This window comes from Lactuca serriola, chromosome 9, assembly GCF_051521515.1.
Source record: "Lactuca serriola cultivar US96UC23 chromosome 9, Lser_US96UC23_V15, whole genome shotgun sequence".
NCBI classification, from domain to species: Eukaryota; Viridiplantae; Streptophyta; class Magnoliopsida; order Asterales; family Asteraceae; genus Lactuca; species Lactuca serriola.
In genome coordinates this window covers 190,587,946-190,603,597 of record NC_136416.1, presented here as the reverse complement: position 1 = coordinate 190,603,597, position 15,652 = coordinate 190,587,946, and the positions used below count along the sequence as shown (strand labels likewise).

At 37.3% G+C, this 15,652-nt stretch overlaps 2 protein-coding genes across 2 annotated transcripts; one reads left to right on the top strand and one right to left on the bottom strand.

The window, feature by feature from the left end:
• The first annotated feature begins 10,972 nt into the window (after window positions 1-10,972).
• Window positions 10,973-11,931, top strand: LOC145076395 (uncharacterized). Its single transcript, XM_079022280.1, has 2 exons — window positions 10,973-11,231; window positions 11,339-11,931. The coding sequence occupies exons 1-2, from the start codon at window positions 10,973-10,975 to the stop codon at window positions 11,929-11,931; spliced, it is 852 nt and encodes a 283-aa protein (XP_078878406.1).
• A 1,155-nt stretch (window positions 11,932-13,086) lies between these two features.
• LOC145074368 (chromatin remodeling protein EBS-like) lies at window positions 13,087-15,326 on the bottom strand. The gene is made up of 5 exons (XM_079020761.1): window positions 14,968-15,326; window positions 14,353-14,695; window positions 14,191-14,259; window positions 13,632-13,770; window positions 13,087-13,408 (listed from the first exon to the last, which is right to left on the bottom strand). Exons 1-5 carry the CDS (start codon window positions 15,038-15,040, stop codon window positions 13,382-13,384), a joined length of 651 nt encoding a protein of 216 aa, XP_078876887.1. The 5' UTR covers window positions 15,041-15,326; the 3' UTR covers window positions 13,087-13,381.
• Between the last annotated feature and the right edge of the window lie 326 nt (window positions 15,327-15,652).

Below are 15,652 nucleotides of genomic sequence, written 5' to 3'. Positions count from 1 at the left end.
AGACCCAAGGGGGCCAGATAGACTGAAGGCCCTGCAAGGCGGACCAGTCAGGCCGAAGACCCGGCGAGCAGTCCGGATAGGTTGTAGGCCCTGCAAGGTGGTCCAGTCATGCTGAAGGCTCTAGAGTGGTCCAGATAGGCTGCAGGCCCTGCGAGGCAGTCCAGTCACGCTGAATGCTCAGGAGCGGTCTAGACAGGCTGAAGGCCCGGTGGGGTGGACCAGACATGCTGAAGGCTCTATATGCATGTTGTTTATTTGTATATGTGTTGTTGTTTTTGTGTTGGTACTTTGGGGGAGCTCATTAATCTTTGTGCTTACGATTTTAGTTTATTGTTTCAGGTGCTTTAGATGTTTTGGCAAGGTGAAGGGGGTGACCGTACACATCCTCGCGTTTTGGGCTTATGGTTTTTGTGAAACTCTGATAATGTGAATGTTTTTAAAACTATGTGTAAATGATTCTAGTTTTAACTAAATGTTTAGGAAACAACGGTTTTGTAAACACTTCTATAGAAAAAGGATTGTTTTGGAAAGTTTAAATTTTACTGAAATTTTATGGATGTTACTGTGACATCCCCATTTTTGCGGCCAGAAAAGACCGATTTTGTTTATGATTTGTTTAAAAATCAGAGTAATATTTTAAATAAAAGTGTTGCGGAATTTGTTCCCAAAAGAAAATATGATAAAGATTTATCAAATCATCTCCGAAGAAATGTATTTCATTAAAAACCTCAGGATGTCATGTTCGATACAGATCAAAATCATAATTAGTACAATATAAGCCTTACAACATTTATTCATATTTACAGGCCTATAATCCATAATCACTCATCCACACATCACATCTATGCTCAAGTGCCACTACATGTAATACAAGAAACTGAGTGGGTCAGGCTTGGGAGCCTGGTGAGCACATAGGGTTTTCAACCCACAATAAATAAGTTTATTAATTTAATCAACCAACAATAACCTGATTACCTGTTCCCGATATCCTCAATTTACGTCCCTAAACACCTATCATAAGGGACCTAGCCTAAGGATCATCATCGGGATGAACACTACTGATAAGGGGTTCCTCAGCAATAAATTTCCTAAAGGCAACCATGAGGGGGATGGAGTACACCGGTGAACAAATCATTCACAAACACCTACAGGTTGCGAGCCTGCTAGCGTTCCACTAGACTATCTAGAAAAGTATGTGGTCGCCATCTATACTCCGCTAGATGACTGGAAACATCGTCAATGTCGAGGCCTCTTATCGTTTTATTTCATCACACCCCACTATTACATCTACCCATGTTTTACCCAATACATTTTGTAGATATAATATACATACATATTTTAAATTATTTAAAACATGTATTAAATCTTTCATCAAGCATAGCCAACAAGTATTCAGACAATATGCACACATAGCACGTAATTTATATAAAATACTTCATATCTATGTGTAAGATGAAAGTAACTATGCACTCACTTGTTAAAGCGACGACTCGAAATTCGAGCAGTGCTTCGCTTCTTAAAAATATGATTTCCTTCGACGAAACCTAGTATTATTACCACTAGATTTTAGTCTAATATTTATTGCGACTAATTATTAGTCTATATTCGTCATTAACTCAGAGTCTACTTCATGATCTATCAATTAAGGAACAACCAGGTATGATCATTTCGGAGGTAGGGTCTGTTTGGTATACGAAGTATACTGTTTGGAAATCTCACTTTAAACACCTCACTAAATCACAACCTAGACATCACTCCCGTAAGTAGATCAATCAGTTTAACGACTTTGAATCACTGATAAATCTTATTTATAGGTTCATAATAACGATATTATATTTAAATATAAGCTATATTTAAAGTGTGGTAGGCATATTTCACTTACAACGGGTTTTGCTAAAAACCAGGCTCTGCTGGAGCAAAGCTTCTGAGCCAAAAAGCTCTTTTTCTCAGAGCCGTCGGGCGCTCCAGGGCTTTCCTTTAGTGCTTTGAGGCTACTAGGGCTTTAGGAGGGTTTTTGGGGGATTAGAGAGTGTGTAGAGAGAGAGAGAGAGAGAAGTGGGTTTTAGTGTGAAGAATGAAGGCACTCTTGCATGGTATTTGTAGGCTGAAATATAGTTGAACTCGTTGATTTGGGCCTCCAACTCGTCGATTTGGGTGCCACATGTCATCATCTGGTGGCAAGACTTGGGGAGAAAGCAATGGCTCAGATCGCACCACGTCACCCCCTTCACAGCAGTACACTCCCGACTTCTAAGCACCGTAACTTTCGCATACGAGCTCTGATTTTGACGTTTTTTATATCCACGCGTCGGTATTGACAATATCTACAACTCTCCTTTTGACTCCATCGGTTAATTCTCGGCCGATTTTAAATTTAACAGTATGAGAAGATTACACTGTTAAATGACCGTGTAGAATTCATAACTTCTACATACGGACTCCGTTTTCATCTGTCTTTTTATCGTTGAGCTCTTATTGATGAGATCTTCAATTCTCATTTAGGTTGCGTTGGCCAAAAACTGCTCGATCTAAAATTCGAATTTCGGGCTATGTACTGTTATGCCAAATCTTAGAAAAATTATAACTTCCTCATACGAAGTCAGATGGGTGTTCTTTTTGTACGCTTTCGATTTAATGTATGCTACAACTTTCACTTAGATATCTAAGGCTAGAAAGAAGTTTATGAGTTTGATGAACTCCAGAGCATAACATATGTCCATTTAGGCGTTTTTAGTCGTTTGGACTCATAAAAAATGAGATCTTAGTCGTCAATATCTCCCCATGAATGATATATGCGGAATTTTGTGAGTAAAGAAGGAGAATTTGTGAACTTTAGAATTGACCAGCAGTAACGACATGAAAATTTAAAACAATTTTTCATTTTTCAAACAACATAAAACTCATACAATATTTTCAAATCTCATGTTCGTCAAATATCATCATAATAAAACATATCCCAAGATCACAAAATACAATCCTCTGTCAGTGTGTAGGGATCATGTCGGCGCCTTCCCGCGATCCTCACTAGTACCTGAAACACATAACACTGTAAGCATAAATGCTTAGTGAGTTCCCCAAAATACCACACACAACGCATATTAGCCACTCGAGGCTAGAACTCTGTTTGACCCTTTGGTCAATGTGTCTCAGTGGGACCCTCCAGTCCCATAACTCTGTGGACCCTCTGGTCCTAACTCTGTGGACCCTCTGGTCCTAACTCTGTGGACCTTCCGGTCCTAACTCTATAAACTTTGAATCATACATGACATAAATCACATAGAAATCACAACATATAAATAGCATACAAATTACTCTGTCATATAACTCTAATTACCACTCTAGGTAAAGTATAGTGAGAATACTCACCTCGTATGAAGTCGGATAAACTCTCGTGCTCGAATACCCCGACCTAGTCTCCTCCTATCAACAGGATAACATCTCAAATCAGAATCCTCTCGTGTTCTCATCTCTAATAATGGGTAGAAGACCATTCAACCCCTCTCTGACCTCTCTTGAATCAGCTTGACCAAAACCCCAAGGTCAACTGAAGTCAACTCTAGTCAACGGTCAAACTTTGACCAGACTCGTCGAGTGCACATGGGTGACTCGGCGAGTCCAAGCGTGTCCTTTGTATCCTTCCAAGGTCTCACTCGACTCATCGAGTGAACCTTCCACTCGGAGGGTTACCACTAGACATGAATCGCGGGGCAACCCCGACTCGACTCGGCGAGTTCCTTTATGGACTCGGCGAGTCCCTTCCATGGCAACACTCAAATGACCTTCTAAGGTCAGATCTGTTTCTCTAACCTATAGATCTGACCTTACCATACTCAATAATCACATAAAGGTCCAATCTTTACACTCATGCAACGTCTACAATGCTTCTTTTGGGTGAAATAGCTTCTAAAATGGCAACCTAGGTTTATATCTATAATAGAATAGCATAAAGCAGGATGGTTGGGACTCTCTGGACCTCTTAAGGTCCAGATCCAAGAAGCATTCCACCTTGGGACCTCTTATGCTTTGAATCCAAGCTAAAGAAAGAGTAAGAAAACCCTAGATTCAAGTAGATCACCATAAACACGAGATTAAGCATAGATATATACCTCTAGCAGCCTCTTCTGATCAAATGGTGGTAGATCGGAGCTCCTCAATCTTCCTAGCTTTCCCTCCTTCCTTCTTTCTTGCAAAATCACACTTAATATGGTGAAAACGGCTTATTCTCTCTCTCTCTCACAACGCTCTCAGGTGCTCTGGTACTCTCAAGGGTGAAGGTGACCACAAATGAGGGCCATAAGGTCCCTTAAATAGGGAACAAGCCCGAGGATTTAGGGTTTCTGCCCACAGCGCGGACTCGTCGAGTCCCTTCTTTAAATCCAGTCAGCAAACCGCGATCCTACTCGACGAGTCTAGGCGCAAACTCGTCGAGTTCCTCTCCTTGACACAAAATAATTAATTAAAATAGGATACCTGGAATTCCGGATGTTACACCAGCCATGTTAAGGCTTAAAGTCACCAACTTTGTGAAGTAATAAACTTTAGCTAGTCCAGATCTTAGATTGTAGCTATGGTCTTAACGGATTAAGACCAAGAGAATGAGAAAAGTGAGTCTGGGACGTTCGCCGAGCGTACTCCCAGCTACGCACCGTGTAGAGCTGATCCACTCCCGTTGCATGCATAGGCAGTTGTACACCCATCATAGAAGATTGTACGCCCAGCGTATGCGTTGGGTGTTGACTTTCCTTGACTTTTAGGGTTTTGGTCAAATTGTGGACCTTGGAGGACATGTAGGGGTAAAATGGTCTTTTACCCTTCTGAGATTATTGGAGAAGCATAGCCTAACAACTTTTAGGGTTTTCGAATATCATATATATTAATTAGAGTTATATGTGATATATGTTAGGCGGAGTCTAGACCGGCAGTTCGGGTGCGGGATATATACTTGCTTTACTTTACGAGGTGAGTCTTCTCACTATACTTACCTGAGTGGTAATTATTGTGCGACCGGAGGGTCTTATTTGTGTTATTGACCGGAGGGTCTTATGTGCTTATACTGAGCTATGTGATATTATGCATCCTGTCTTTGTGAATGATGTTGTTATAATACTTTGTGTTTATATTGATTTATGACCGGAGGATCCATACCAAGTAGTGAGACCGGAGGGTCTTCACCGAGACACATTACCGGAGGATCCATACCGAGTCTAAGACCCGAGGGTCTCTAATGAGACACATGACCGGAAGGTCCTTGTCGAGATATAGCCATGAGAGGCTAATTATTTGTGTGTGTGGTATTTTGGGGAACTCACTAAGCTTGGTGATTACAGTGTTTGTATGAAATGTGTTTCAGGTACATCTTAGGATCGTGGGAAGGCACCGACATGATTGTACACACCAGCTTAATGATTTGTGTTTATGAGGATTCTGGGATATTTAATAAATAATTTTCGATATTTTGTGTTTGGGAAAATTTCAAATTGGTTTGATAAATACTAAACTTTGTTTGTTTGGAGTTTTTGAAATTTGAAAATTTGGTTTGAAATTTTAGAGTGTTACAATAACAAAAGTTGTCACACTCTTCAACTTGGTCAACTTGCTAGTCAAAGTCCAACTTTCATCTTATAACACCCCACTTTCAAGACCAAAAATTTCATTTTTTATATAACGATTTAGAAAAACATTATAAGAAAAACATCATCAAGTCACATCATTTCATAAAACCATAGTCACATGTCTCAAAACCATATCATAAAATAGTAACAATGTCAGAGTATAATCCCAAGAATCTCATAATGCAGAAATCATATGTGTGTATGATCACAGCTACCGTGCCGGCTCCTTCCCTTTCAATGAAGAGATACATGAAAACAAAACTGAAAACTCTAAGCACAAAGCTTAGTGAGTTCCCCCATCATACCACATACCATACATAACACATATTGTCTAACATATCTGGGTACTAACTACCCCTTCATTTTTTCCGACCGGTACCTTGCCTAGCATATCAGGGTGTTGGCCTACCCTTTCGGTCCTGTCAATCGGTACCTTGCCTATCAGGGTGCTGGCCTACCCCTTCGGTCCTGTCGACCGACACCTTGCCTATCATATCAGGGTGCTGGCCTACCCCTTTGTCCTGTCGACCGATATCTTGCCTAGCATATCAGGGTGCTTGCCTACTCCTTAGGTCCTGTCGACCGGTACCGGGGACTATTTCACCTCCTACTCTACCACATAGCATCCTAGTGCATAAACATATAATTCATATACTTCCTAGCTTATTTGGGTGCTGGCACACCCCTTCAACCCTATCAAATGGTATTAAGGTCTATCCTACCCCTCCTATCATATATCACATAACATCATAGCATACTAGCACATAATCATAACATATAACAACATACCCAATAATTATGACGAAAACAATTATCTCTACTATAACTCTTACTAGTGGGTCGGCCTTGGTGCCTTAAACCCACTTCTACTAGAAGGTAACTCACCTCAATGACGTGTAGTGTCTGAACTGTCCTCGGTGTTGGGATCAACTCCTCTTAAACTCCTACACATAACGATCCTCATTAATTACCTTTTCATACTCATAATCCTTTCAAGGGTCAACTCAGGTCAAAGTCAAAGTCAAAGTCAACACCCTGGTCAAAGTCAACATCTGGTTTACTCAACTCGTCGAGTTGGTCCACCAACTCGTCGAATTCCTTAATCCACAAAATTCTGGAACTTCGATCCTACTCGTCGACTCTTTCAAGAACTCGTCAAGTTCCCTCCTACATAGTCAGGACTTTTACTACTAACTCGCCAAGTTCTCCTTGAACTCGTCGAGTTCTCCTTCATACAGAATCGGGACCTTTTACTCATGACTCGCCGAGTTCATCCTTAAACTCGTTGAGTCCTGCTTCATATAAGTTAGAACGTTTAGCCCTTGACTCGCTGAGTTCTTCATTGAACTCATCGAGTTCTTCTTCATATCATTCAGGACATTTGCCTTCAACTCGCCGAGTTCATCCTTGAACTCATCGAGTTCTTTGATCTTCAAGTCCATAATCACATCCATCTTGCTGAGTCCTCTTCTATACTCAACCAGATTGCTCGAAAATAGAAAAGGTTAGGGAACCATGACCCGACTCGCCAAGTCCTATGAACGACTCGTCGACTCCCCCAAAGTCCAAGTCCATCCAGTCGATTTCAGTCGGGCTTATTGCATCCAAAGCATAGATCTGACCTCCCAAGGTCAATATAACACGTAAAGTTACAAACTTTACGTGCATGCATGGGTGTTATGAAGCTAGAACACCAAAACTAAGCCATAAAGGAGTTCTAATGCATGGGATAGGGCCATATCTCAATAAAGGTGGCAACTTTAAGCTTCCTGAGCTCAAATGTTCCCATCTGAAGTCATTACTCTAATATGCACTCAAATCCCGAAAGTGACTTAGAAATGGCCCAAAATGACAATATGCAAGCCCTGAAGAAGATCTAAGTGATGGAAAGCCAAGGTTTAAGATTTTTACCTCAAACAAGCTAGAAATTCAACCCAAGCTACTGCCTTCTTCTTGAATCTCCAGACCTTTCCTTCCTTCTCCAAGCTTCAAATCACTAAAAATGCACAAATAGCTCAAGAACACTAAAAAGTTGATTAGGGCTTCGTGAATAGAGTCTGAAGGTGATGGAGACTAGAGTGTAGGCCATATAAGATGTTTAAATAGAGTGTAAACCCTGAAATTAGGGTTTAACTCTGGTAGACCTACTCATCGAGTCAGGGCTTCCGACTTGTCGAGTAGACTCTTCCACCCGCGACCAAGATCCACCCCTACTCGACGAGTTTGGGGCCACCAACTCGTCGAGTCCCAGTATAAAAATGCAAAAACTCATATTTAAAATACGTACCGGGAACCGGGCGTTACACATCTATTTGACACCTGTAGTCCCTTTTCACTATTTTTCCAATAATATTTTTGTTCCATAAAATTTAATATCAATCATCGCTATAATTACTAACTCATCATTTTGACTTCAACTCTTATTTGTTTTGTTTATTTAAATATTTTTTTTCTATTTAACCCAAAAACCGGGTGTTACACTACATATTTTGGATAATGGATATGTGGTTGCATGTCTCTTTCTCTTTTCAGGTAGCAGTTAACTAGGTTGTACTTAGGTGCTCGACCGATCTTCTTAGTTAGAAAAGGTTTATCCTATCTGTCTGAACTGGACATAACACAATTGATGTCACATTTTCAGCATGGCCTAAGTGTTGGGTGTTAGTATAGTAACAAACTTCAGTCCTCCAAAATCGTTTAGGTTTGAGACATGACCCCGTTAACCTTCTTATTCTTCGTATCTAGCATCAAACTAACTCATATATATATATATATATATATATATATATATATATATATATATTACAGCATACCTCTGACACTCAATCAAAACCAACACCCAAATTGAACCACAAACTCACAACTCAAACATAAAAAATTTGGTGGGGTGATTTTTTATGTGAATTTTACCCATATCTTCTTCATCCTCTGTTACAACATACCTTCAACTTTCAATCAAAAACCCTCTTCATAGAAATGGCCATTTTGAATTAGGGTTTATGGAGGAGATAGGAGCAAAACAATTATTTATGTGAATTTAATGCTTGACTTGTTATGTTGAAAAACTCAAAGGACTAAAAATCGTGACGAAATTATATTTCTGGCCGAAAAACAGGACATATAACCATAGGGACGAAAATGTAATTTATCCAAAATCCAAAATATTAAATATAGGGAGACTAGGTAAAGTGTATAAGATTTGTGTCTATTTCACTTATTGACGTGTTGACTAGGGAAACTAAATTACATGAGATATAGGGCGTTTTTGTGTGTCTCGTTTTGTTCGGTTTCAGCTTTCAAATACTCCACAAACTCAAAAAAAAGTATCTTTACTTGTTTGGTAGTATGTCTTTTGCTTTTATTATTATCTATTTAAAACCATTAAATATCAAGTGAAATTACCGCTTTGCCCCATTATATAAACCGTTTATTATTTTATCTTTTAAAATAATACCATTTACTTAGCAATTGATTTAAAATTTGTTTGTTTATTTACTATAATATATCTAAATAATGTATTAAGACTAGTCAACGTCAAACTTGAATATCTCAATATGATCCAACTCATTTGCATCATAGTTTAAAACAAATAAAAAAAATATCGAGATATACAGGTGTCCTAACTTTTTCAAAAAAAAAAAAAAAATGACCAAATCAAACCACTTTACGTGACTTGCATCACAAATTTACCAACCCCACAAAAAGAAAGTGTAGTAGTTCTTTAATGCATACTACATAACCTAATAACATGAGTGCCATTTTTGGGTCAATTATCAACCAAACAAGAGAGAATAAATGGTTTGTCTAGTCTAAATCAACAATATATATATATATATATATATATATATATATATATATATATATATATATATATATATATATATCCCAAAATTTGGTTTGGACCAATACAAAATCATAGAAACTTCGATCATCACAATTCACAAGATTGCCACTCAAGTCGACCCAACAAAAGGGGGTCCATGGTCCATGTGAAAGTTTGTCTTTAGTCCCAAAAGACTCGACCCGACTGTTTTGGCTAAGCGTTTCAAATGGGTCAAGTCAATTCTACAAACCTTATGGACCCCAAGACCTCCATCAAGTCAACATTATGTCATAACCCATCAAGAAATATTTGCATTATGTTGGAAGAATCTAGTAAGGAAAGATCATAAACCTTCCTTGTAAACATACAGGTAGAAATAGGAGTATAATAATTGAGGTTTGGAATTTCTACACATAAGTCTATGACTTGAATCAAATCATGACACATTTAAATATTGTTAGTATTTCGCAGTTGAGATCCAAATGAACATTAAAACAGATTAACATGGGTGGATCAAATGGCATGGTTTACATTTTTTAGACAACAGTTTTTAGAAAGTTTGAATATTTAATTACTTTGTCTCCTATACCATGGAGACTTACATATTGTTTTGATAGGAATGATCATTTGGAAATCATATCTTAACTTATACAATTCTCTTTTTAGCAAAAATAATATAACTTATAAACTAGTTTATAGTTATTTGTTGTTTGGTGAAACTATAAAATTAGTTTATTATAGCTTATAAAGTAGCTTTTGATATGCCCTTAGTTATATTTAAGAATATTAGTTTATTAGCTATATTTTTTATCGAACATCATTAATTTATAAGCTAGCTTATCAACTAAAAGTTAGTTTTTCAACTAACAAAATCATAGTTGAAGACTAAGAGGGGCGGGTGTGGGCAACGCCCATATGGCGTTATCCGATGTGGCAGCGCCATAATGGGGGAACACTGCCCCCCCCTCTCCCGTTAATAAATGTTATGTTATCTCGCGCGATGGTGGTAATGTCTCGTAACGCGTAAAAAATCAACCGTTTGCAAATTCAAACCGTTTAAAAACGGTAACTTTAATAAAAAAAAATTACTAATTACATTTTCATTTTATATATATACCTCATTCTTTTTACTGCACATATTTCTCTATATCTATCTCTATTTCTATATCACTCAAAACACAATGATGATAACGACGAAGACGATTTGTTCGTAAGTATGATGTACCGGTATTACACAGACAACCTACTACAGCCAGATCCAGCTCCACTACTCACGCGACGTGCGGCGTTAAATAGAGATCGTGAGAAAGGGCATCGGCGGCTAGTTAACGATTACTTTGCGGAAAATTGTGTCTACCAGCCAAGCGATTTCAAAAAAAGATTTTGTTTGCGAAAAAATGTCTTTGAAATGATAGCCAACGCTATGGAAGCAAGGTATCATTTGATTCAACTTTTATAATTTACAAAATGTCACTTTTAGATAAAATAAATATAATTTTTACATATTTAATATTTAATTAGGTATTAATTTTTCCAAATGAGATATGATGCTAGAGGCAAACGAGGCTTCACAGGGTTGCAAAAATGTGTAGCTGCAATTAAACTTATGGAAATGAGGGAGTCGCCCGATTTTGTTGACGATTATATGAAAATGTCTGAGAGGACCGCACAAGAAAGTTTGTATTTATTGGCAAGAGGTGTTGTCGAAACCTTCGGTGGCCAATACTTGCGCAAACCTTCGTTGCATGATATACAACAACTATATGCGGCGCATGAAGAAAGTCATGGTTTTCCGGGTATGCTTGGGAGCATTGACTGCACACACTGGAATGGAGAAATTGCCCCGTGGCGTGGAAAGGCCAGTATTCGAGCGATCATCATGGAGCGCATTCGTTGGTATTAGAGGCTATTGCTTCACAAGATTTATGGATTTGGCATGCTTTTTTCGGGGTTGCGGGTTCTAACAACGACGTCAACGTTCTCGATCAATCGCCAATATTTGACGATCTTTTGTCAGGAAAAGCCCCAGATGCTCCTTTCACAGTGAATAGAAATGAACATAAGTTTGGGTATTACCTTACAAACGGAATATATCCACAATATTCCACGTTTGTGAAGGCGTTTCGACACTCAAGAGATCCAAGAGACAAATATTTCAAGAGACGACAAGAAGGAGCACGTAAGGACGTTGAACGTGCTTTTGGGGTTTTGAAATCAAAATGGCACATAGTTGAACATGCGGCGAGACCTTATGAGTTAGATACTCTACGATATATCATGTATGCATGTATCATAATGCATAACATGGTTGTCGAAGATAAAGGACGCAATAGTGCAACGTATTCGCCTACGGAGCCAAGACATGTGCAATTTCAACCAGGGACATCTGAATATTTACATAAAGTGGTTGATATTCAAGATCAGCGAAAACACAAACAACTCCGTGAAGACTTTGCGGATTACATCTATGTTGGTCACGAAGATGAAGATGAATAGTTTTAGGCCAAAAATGTAGGTTTTATCATTTTTTTTTGCTTTTTAGGTTTTTAAATGTTTTTGTGTTTTGTTGTAATTTTTTTAAATGTTGTTTTCAATTTAAGTTTTATTAAAATTTTATTTTTACTTTTCAAATATAAATAAATAAATAAATAATCAAATTCGAAATATAAAAAAAACATCAAATAATAATAATAATAATAATAACATAGAAAATGATTGGTGTTATCACATGTTATTAGATGTTGTCCATTTCCACATTGGATGTTATAACACCATGTATGAGTAGGATGCTGACATGACACCTTTTGGGTGTGGTAATATGTAATAATATGTTGCCCACACCTAGTAATCTAAGAGACAGAAAAAAAAGTATATGAATCAAAAGATAGAACTCATGATGAATTTGTTCGCTCTGTTAGACCTAGCAATTTCAGACACAAAAACACGAATATGTGAAAAACACGACACGAAACGGATACATGACACTAATATATCTTAAAATTTAAGATAAAGCTTATTTCTCATCGTGTAATTGTATCGTGTCAAATTCGTGGCTGACACGTTTTCATGACACGAATACATGAATTGTCAGGTCTATGCTCTGTAATCAAGAATTGTAAAAATCAGCATCGATAGACTTTGACCAAGTAGGATTTATAAAATGTCTTTGGTCAAACTCGGTAAAAATCTCAATAGAAATCCACTCGGGCATCAAAAATCGGTCAAATGGTGGAAAATAATATATAAAAAAACATCACAATAAATAAGATTAAATTATCAATTTTATCTACTCTCTTATCAAAAGAAACTCTCATCGATCATATACATTTCATATTAACACTCAACAACTAAACACGTACATTATTTTTAGCATGTTGTTCAACAAGAGTCGGCTACTTTTTGTTTATATTATTTTCAGTTTGTTGTTCCACAAGAGTCTTCTTCTTTAGGTTTGACACTTGAAACTAATTGATCATATAATATAATTATTCGCCACTTTGGGCTTATAATATCATTTGTATTTAATGTCTTTTAAAATTAATTGCTTCACAACTTAGCGTCCTTAGGCTCAACTAATCCCTAGATTTAACGATTTCCACAAACTTCTACAAGTAAAAGAGATACAAATGATAAAACAAATTACTCAAGAAGTAAAAGGAAAAATAGATGAAAACATTTCCGAGTTGAAAGGTTAATCTTTCACACTAAATTTGATCTTTTGTGTCTCATAAATTTAAAGTCTAGTCTAGTCTAGCATTAACCTTGATATGCAAAGACAGATAGATTGGTGGTTAAATTTCACACAATAAATAACACAAAAGCTTATTTCATTGTGCAACCAAAGCACACACTCACTCTCTTCTTTGCACTATACAATTTTTTCCCCACAACAACAATACTCAAGAAAATCTTTCATTGCCCCCTTCTTTTCTTTGCACACACTCACTCATCGTTTTCTACGCTTTGGCTCAACCTACATCACCAAAATATTTATTAAAAAAAATGTGATTTTTTTTTTAAATGCAAGGGTAAAATGGTCATTTTGTCTCTCATTCAGACAGTTTATTCCGTCTAGACAAAAACAAACCACTTTACCCATTCAGACAGTTTATGAGGGTTTGATTTTTACTTGATAAAGAAAGACATGTAAATGAGGGTTTCCTTATTTAGTAAGGACTTAACAAATGGATTTTCACCTTGACATCTGAAGATGGTGAAACTGGGAAAGGGTTCGATGGTCTTTTTGCATCATCATCAGAGGAACAATCTGAGCACAAAAACTGGTCCAATTTTTTAGCTTCTTCAATTGTCATACCCATGCAAGAAGGATGAAACCTACACAATTTAAAGAACAAAATAATATAAACAGAAACAGACGATTGCTTATTTATACCCATGATTGTATATGTATCTATAAGATATGTATAGAAAAACGTCAAAACAAATAGCTACACTTTTAAATGTTTTATTAGGTTTAATTATAGAAACTGATTATGAGAATATTTTGTTTCTTTTTTAACAAAGTAAATCACTAATGTGCGTAGATGGGTAGTTGCGTCCTAAAGATTTATGGCAACATTTTTTTTATTATGGCAATAACATCATCATTATATTTGTACATTAGTAGAAGTAGAAGTAGAATTCTCCTCGATTATAAATTCATTATTAGCCCTAAAGGTTTCAACTTTCAAGCATGGGATACGTTCTTCTTCTTTATCGAAAATTATATAGTTTTGAGACAAAAGATTATCATACCAGTCCTTGCATCCTTCGCATTGAACCATCAAGTCATCAGGGTTGTAGGGCATTTCACATTTGCAGTACCTTCATGTCAAAAAAGAACCCTAATTCGCACCATTAACAGATAAAAAAAGCTTAGATAAGTTGTCAAAATTAAGAGCAAGTTGTAGGACTCACACTGCAACACGATCAGGGGTGAAACCACCGGTAGCAGCCTTGTACTCAAAGCGACAGAAGTAGTCTTCAGTGCCAACATTATCAAGCTTCGTGTAGTTCTTGAAAGAGTGAACTATACATTTCCCTTCAATCGTATGAGCACTCTGCATATCATAGTGATCAGAAAGAAAAAGCTCTTTCACGCCATGAAATTGTCTTCGACCTCCGATGGACTCTTCAGGACGATAATACCACCTAACGCGAACCTTCACATTGTTTCTGTGATCCGCTTCAAGCTTTTCAACTCGAGCAACGTATGGAGGCTTATCAGAATCAGATGGCCGCATTAACACACAATCTCCAGCTGCGAAAACAAGTCAAATCGCCGTCAATACTAGTCGAAGCTTCAAAAATCAACACTTTAATTTACCCTAGATAACAAACGCATGCGATATATATACACACAATCCCCAATCCCCTTTCTTTTGAACAAGTAAATGTTCTAACACATCTGTTTGAAAGATCCCTACCAACCAACAAGTCAATGACAGTCAAAAATCAAAACCGGAAGAGAAATCTACGCACTGAAAGAGAACAAGAGAGAGAGAGAGAGAGAGAGAGAGAGAGATGATATACGTCGAACAACTTTGTTTGTGCCCTTGATTGTGTAGGTATCCAAATCTTTCTTTCCAGGTTTCGTCTTCGCCATTGAAAGTCCCAGTCGATAGTTGACCGAAGATGCAAAATTAACAGAGAAAATGTCGGATTTTGTTAAATCGAAGATTAAAAGAGGTCTGAACAAGGGGAAATGAGGAGCAATGCGGAGGATTTGAGGATGAGAAACAGGGAATGGTGGATTTTGCAGACAAAATTAAAGGGATAGAAGCAATGGAAACCCTAGATTTTAGGTGGTGTCGGAAGAGAAGAAGCGTCTGGAGTCTGGAAGGGGAGGGGTTTGGTTGGGTGCGGGGTGTGTACCATAAGGAGGGGAGGGGGGGTTTAAAGTCATGTTGTAGCGTCCACTTCAAAGCATGCAACATAACGGGACTGTTCTCGATGTTCCCAACTGAAATGACCGGCGTGTTTGAATTTTTTGGTCATCCCAATTTCAACAATTTCTTTTAGTTTTCCAAAAAAAATAAAGAGCTATTATTATCATTAAGGTATGATAGTCATGAATCATTATATTATTGGTTAATTCGGAAAAATATTAATTCCAATCATCTTTGTATACGTTGAATATGGATATAATAATATGGTATTTGATTTAGTTGTATTAAAAAGATTTCTAGTTCAAGGATATCACATATTGTTTTTTCTT

Excerpts from the sequence above, each read along its gene's own strand:
- LOC145076395 (XM_079022280.1), top strand. The coding sequence starts at position 10,973 with ATGAGATATGATGCTAGAGGCAAACGAGGCTTCACAGGGTTGCAAAAA. Across the intron at positions 11,232-11,338 it reads AGAAAGTCATGGTTTTCCGG|AGGCTATTGCTTCACAAGAT; the intron begins GTATGCTTGGGA and ends CGTTGGTATTAG.
- LOC145074368 (XM_079020761.1), bottom strand. The coding sequence starts at position 15,040 with ATGGCGAAGACGAAACCTGGAAAGAAAGATTTGGATACCTACACAATC. Across the intron at positions 14,696-14,967 it reads CACAAACAAAGTTGTTCGAC|CTGGAGATTGTGTGTTAATG; the intron begins GTATATCATCTC and ends TTGTTTTCGCAG. Across the intron at positions 14,260-14,352 it reads ACCCCTGATCGTGTTGCAGT|GTACTGCAAATGTGAAATGC; the intron begins GTGAGTCCTACA and ends TTTGACATGAAG.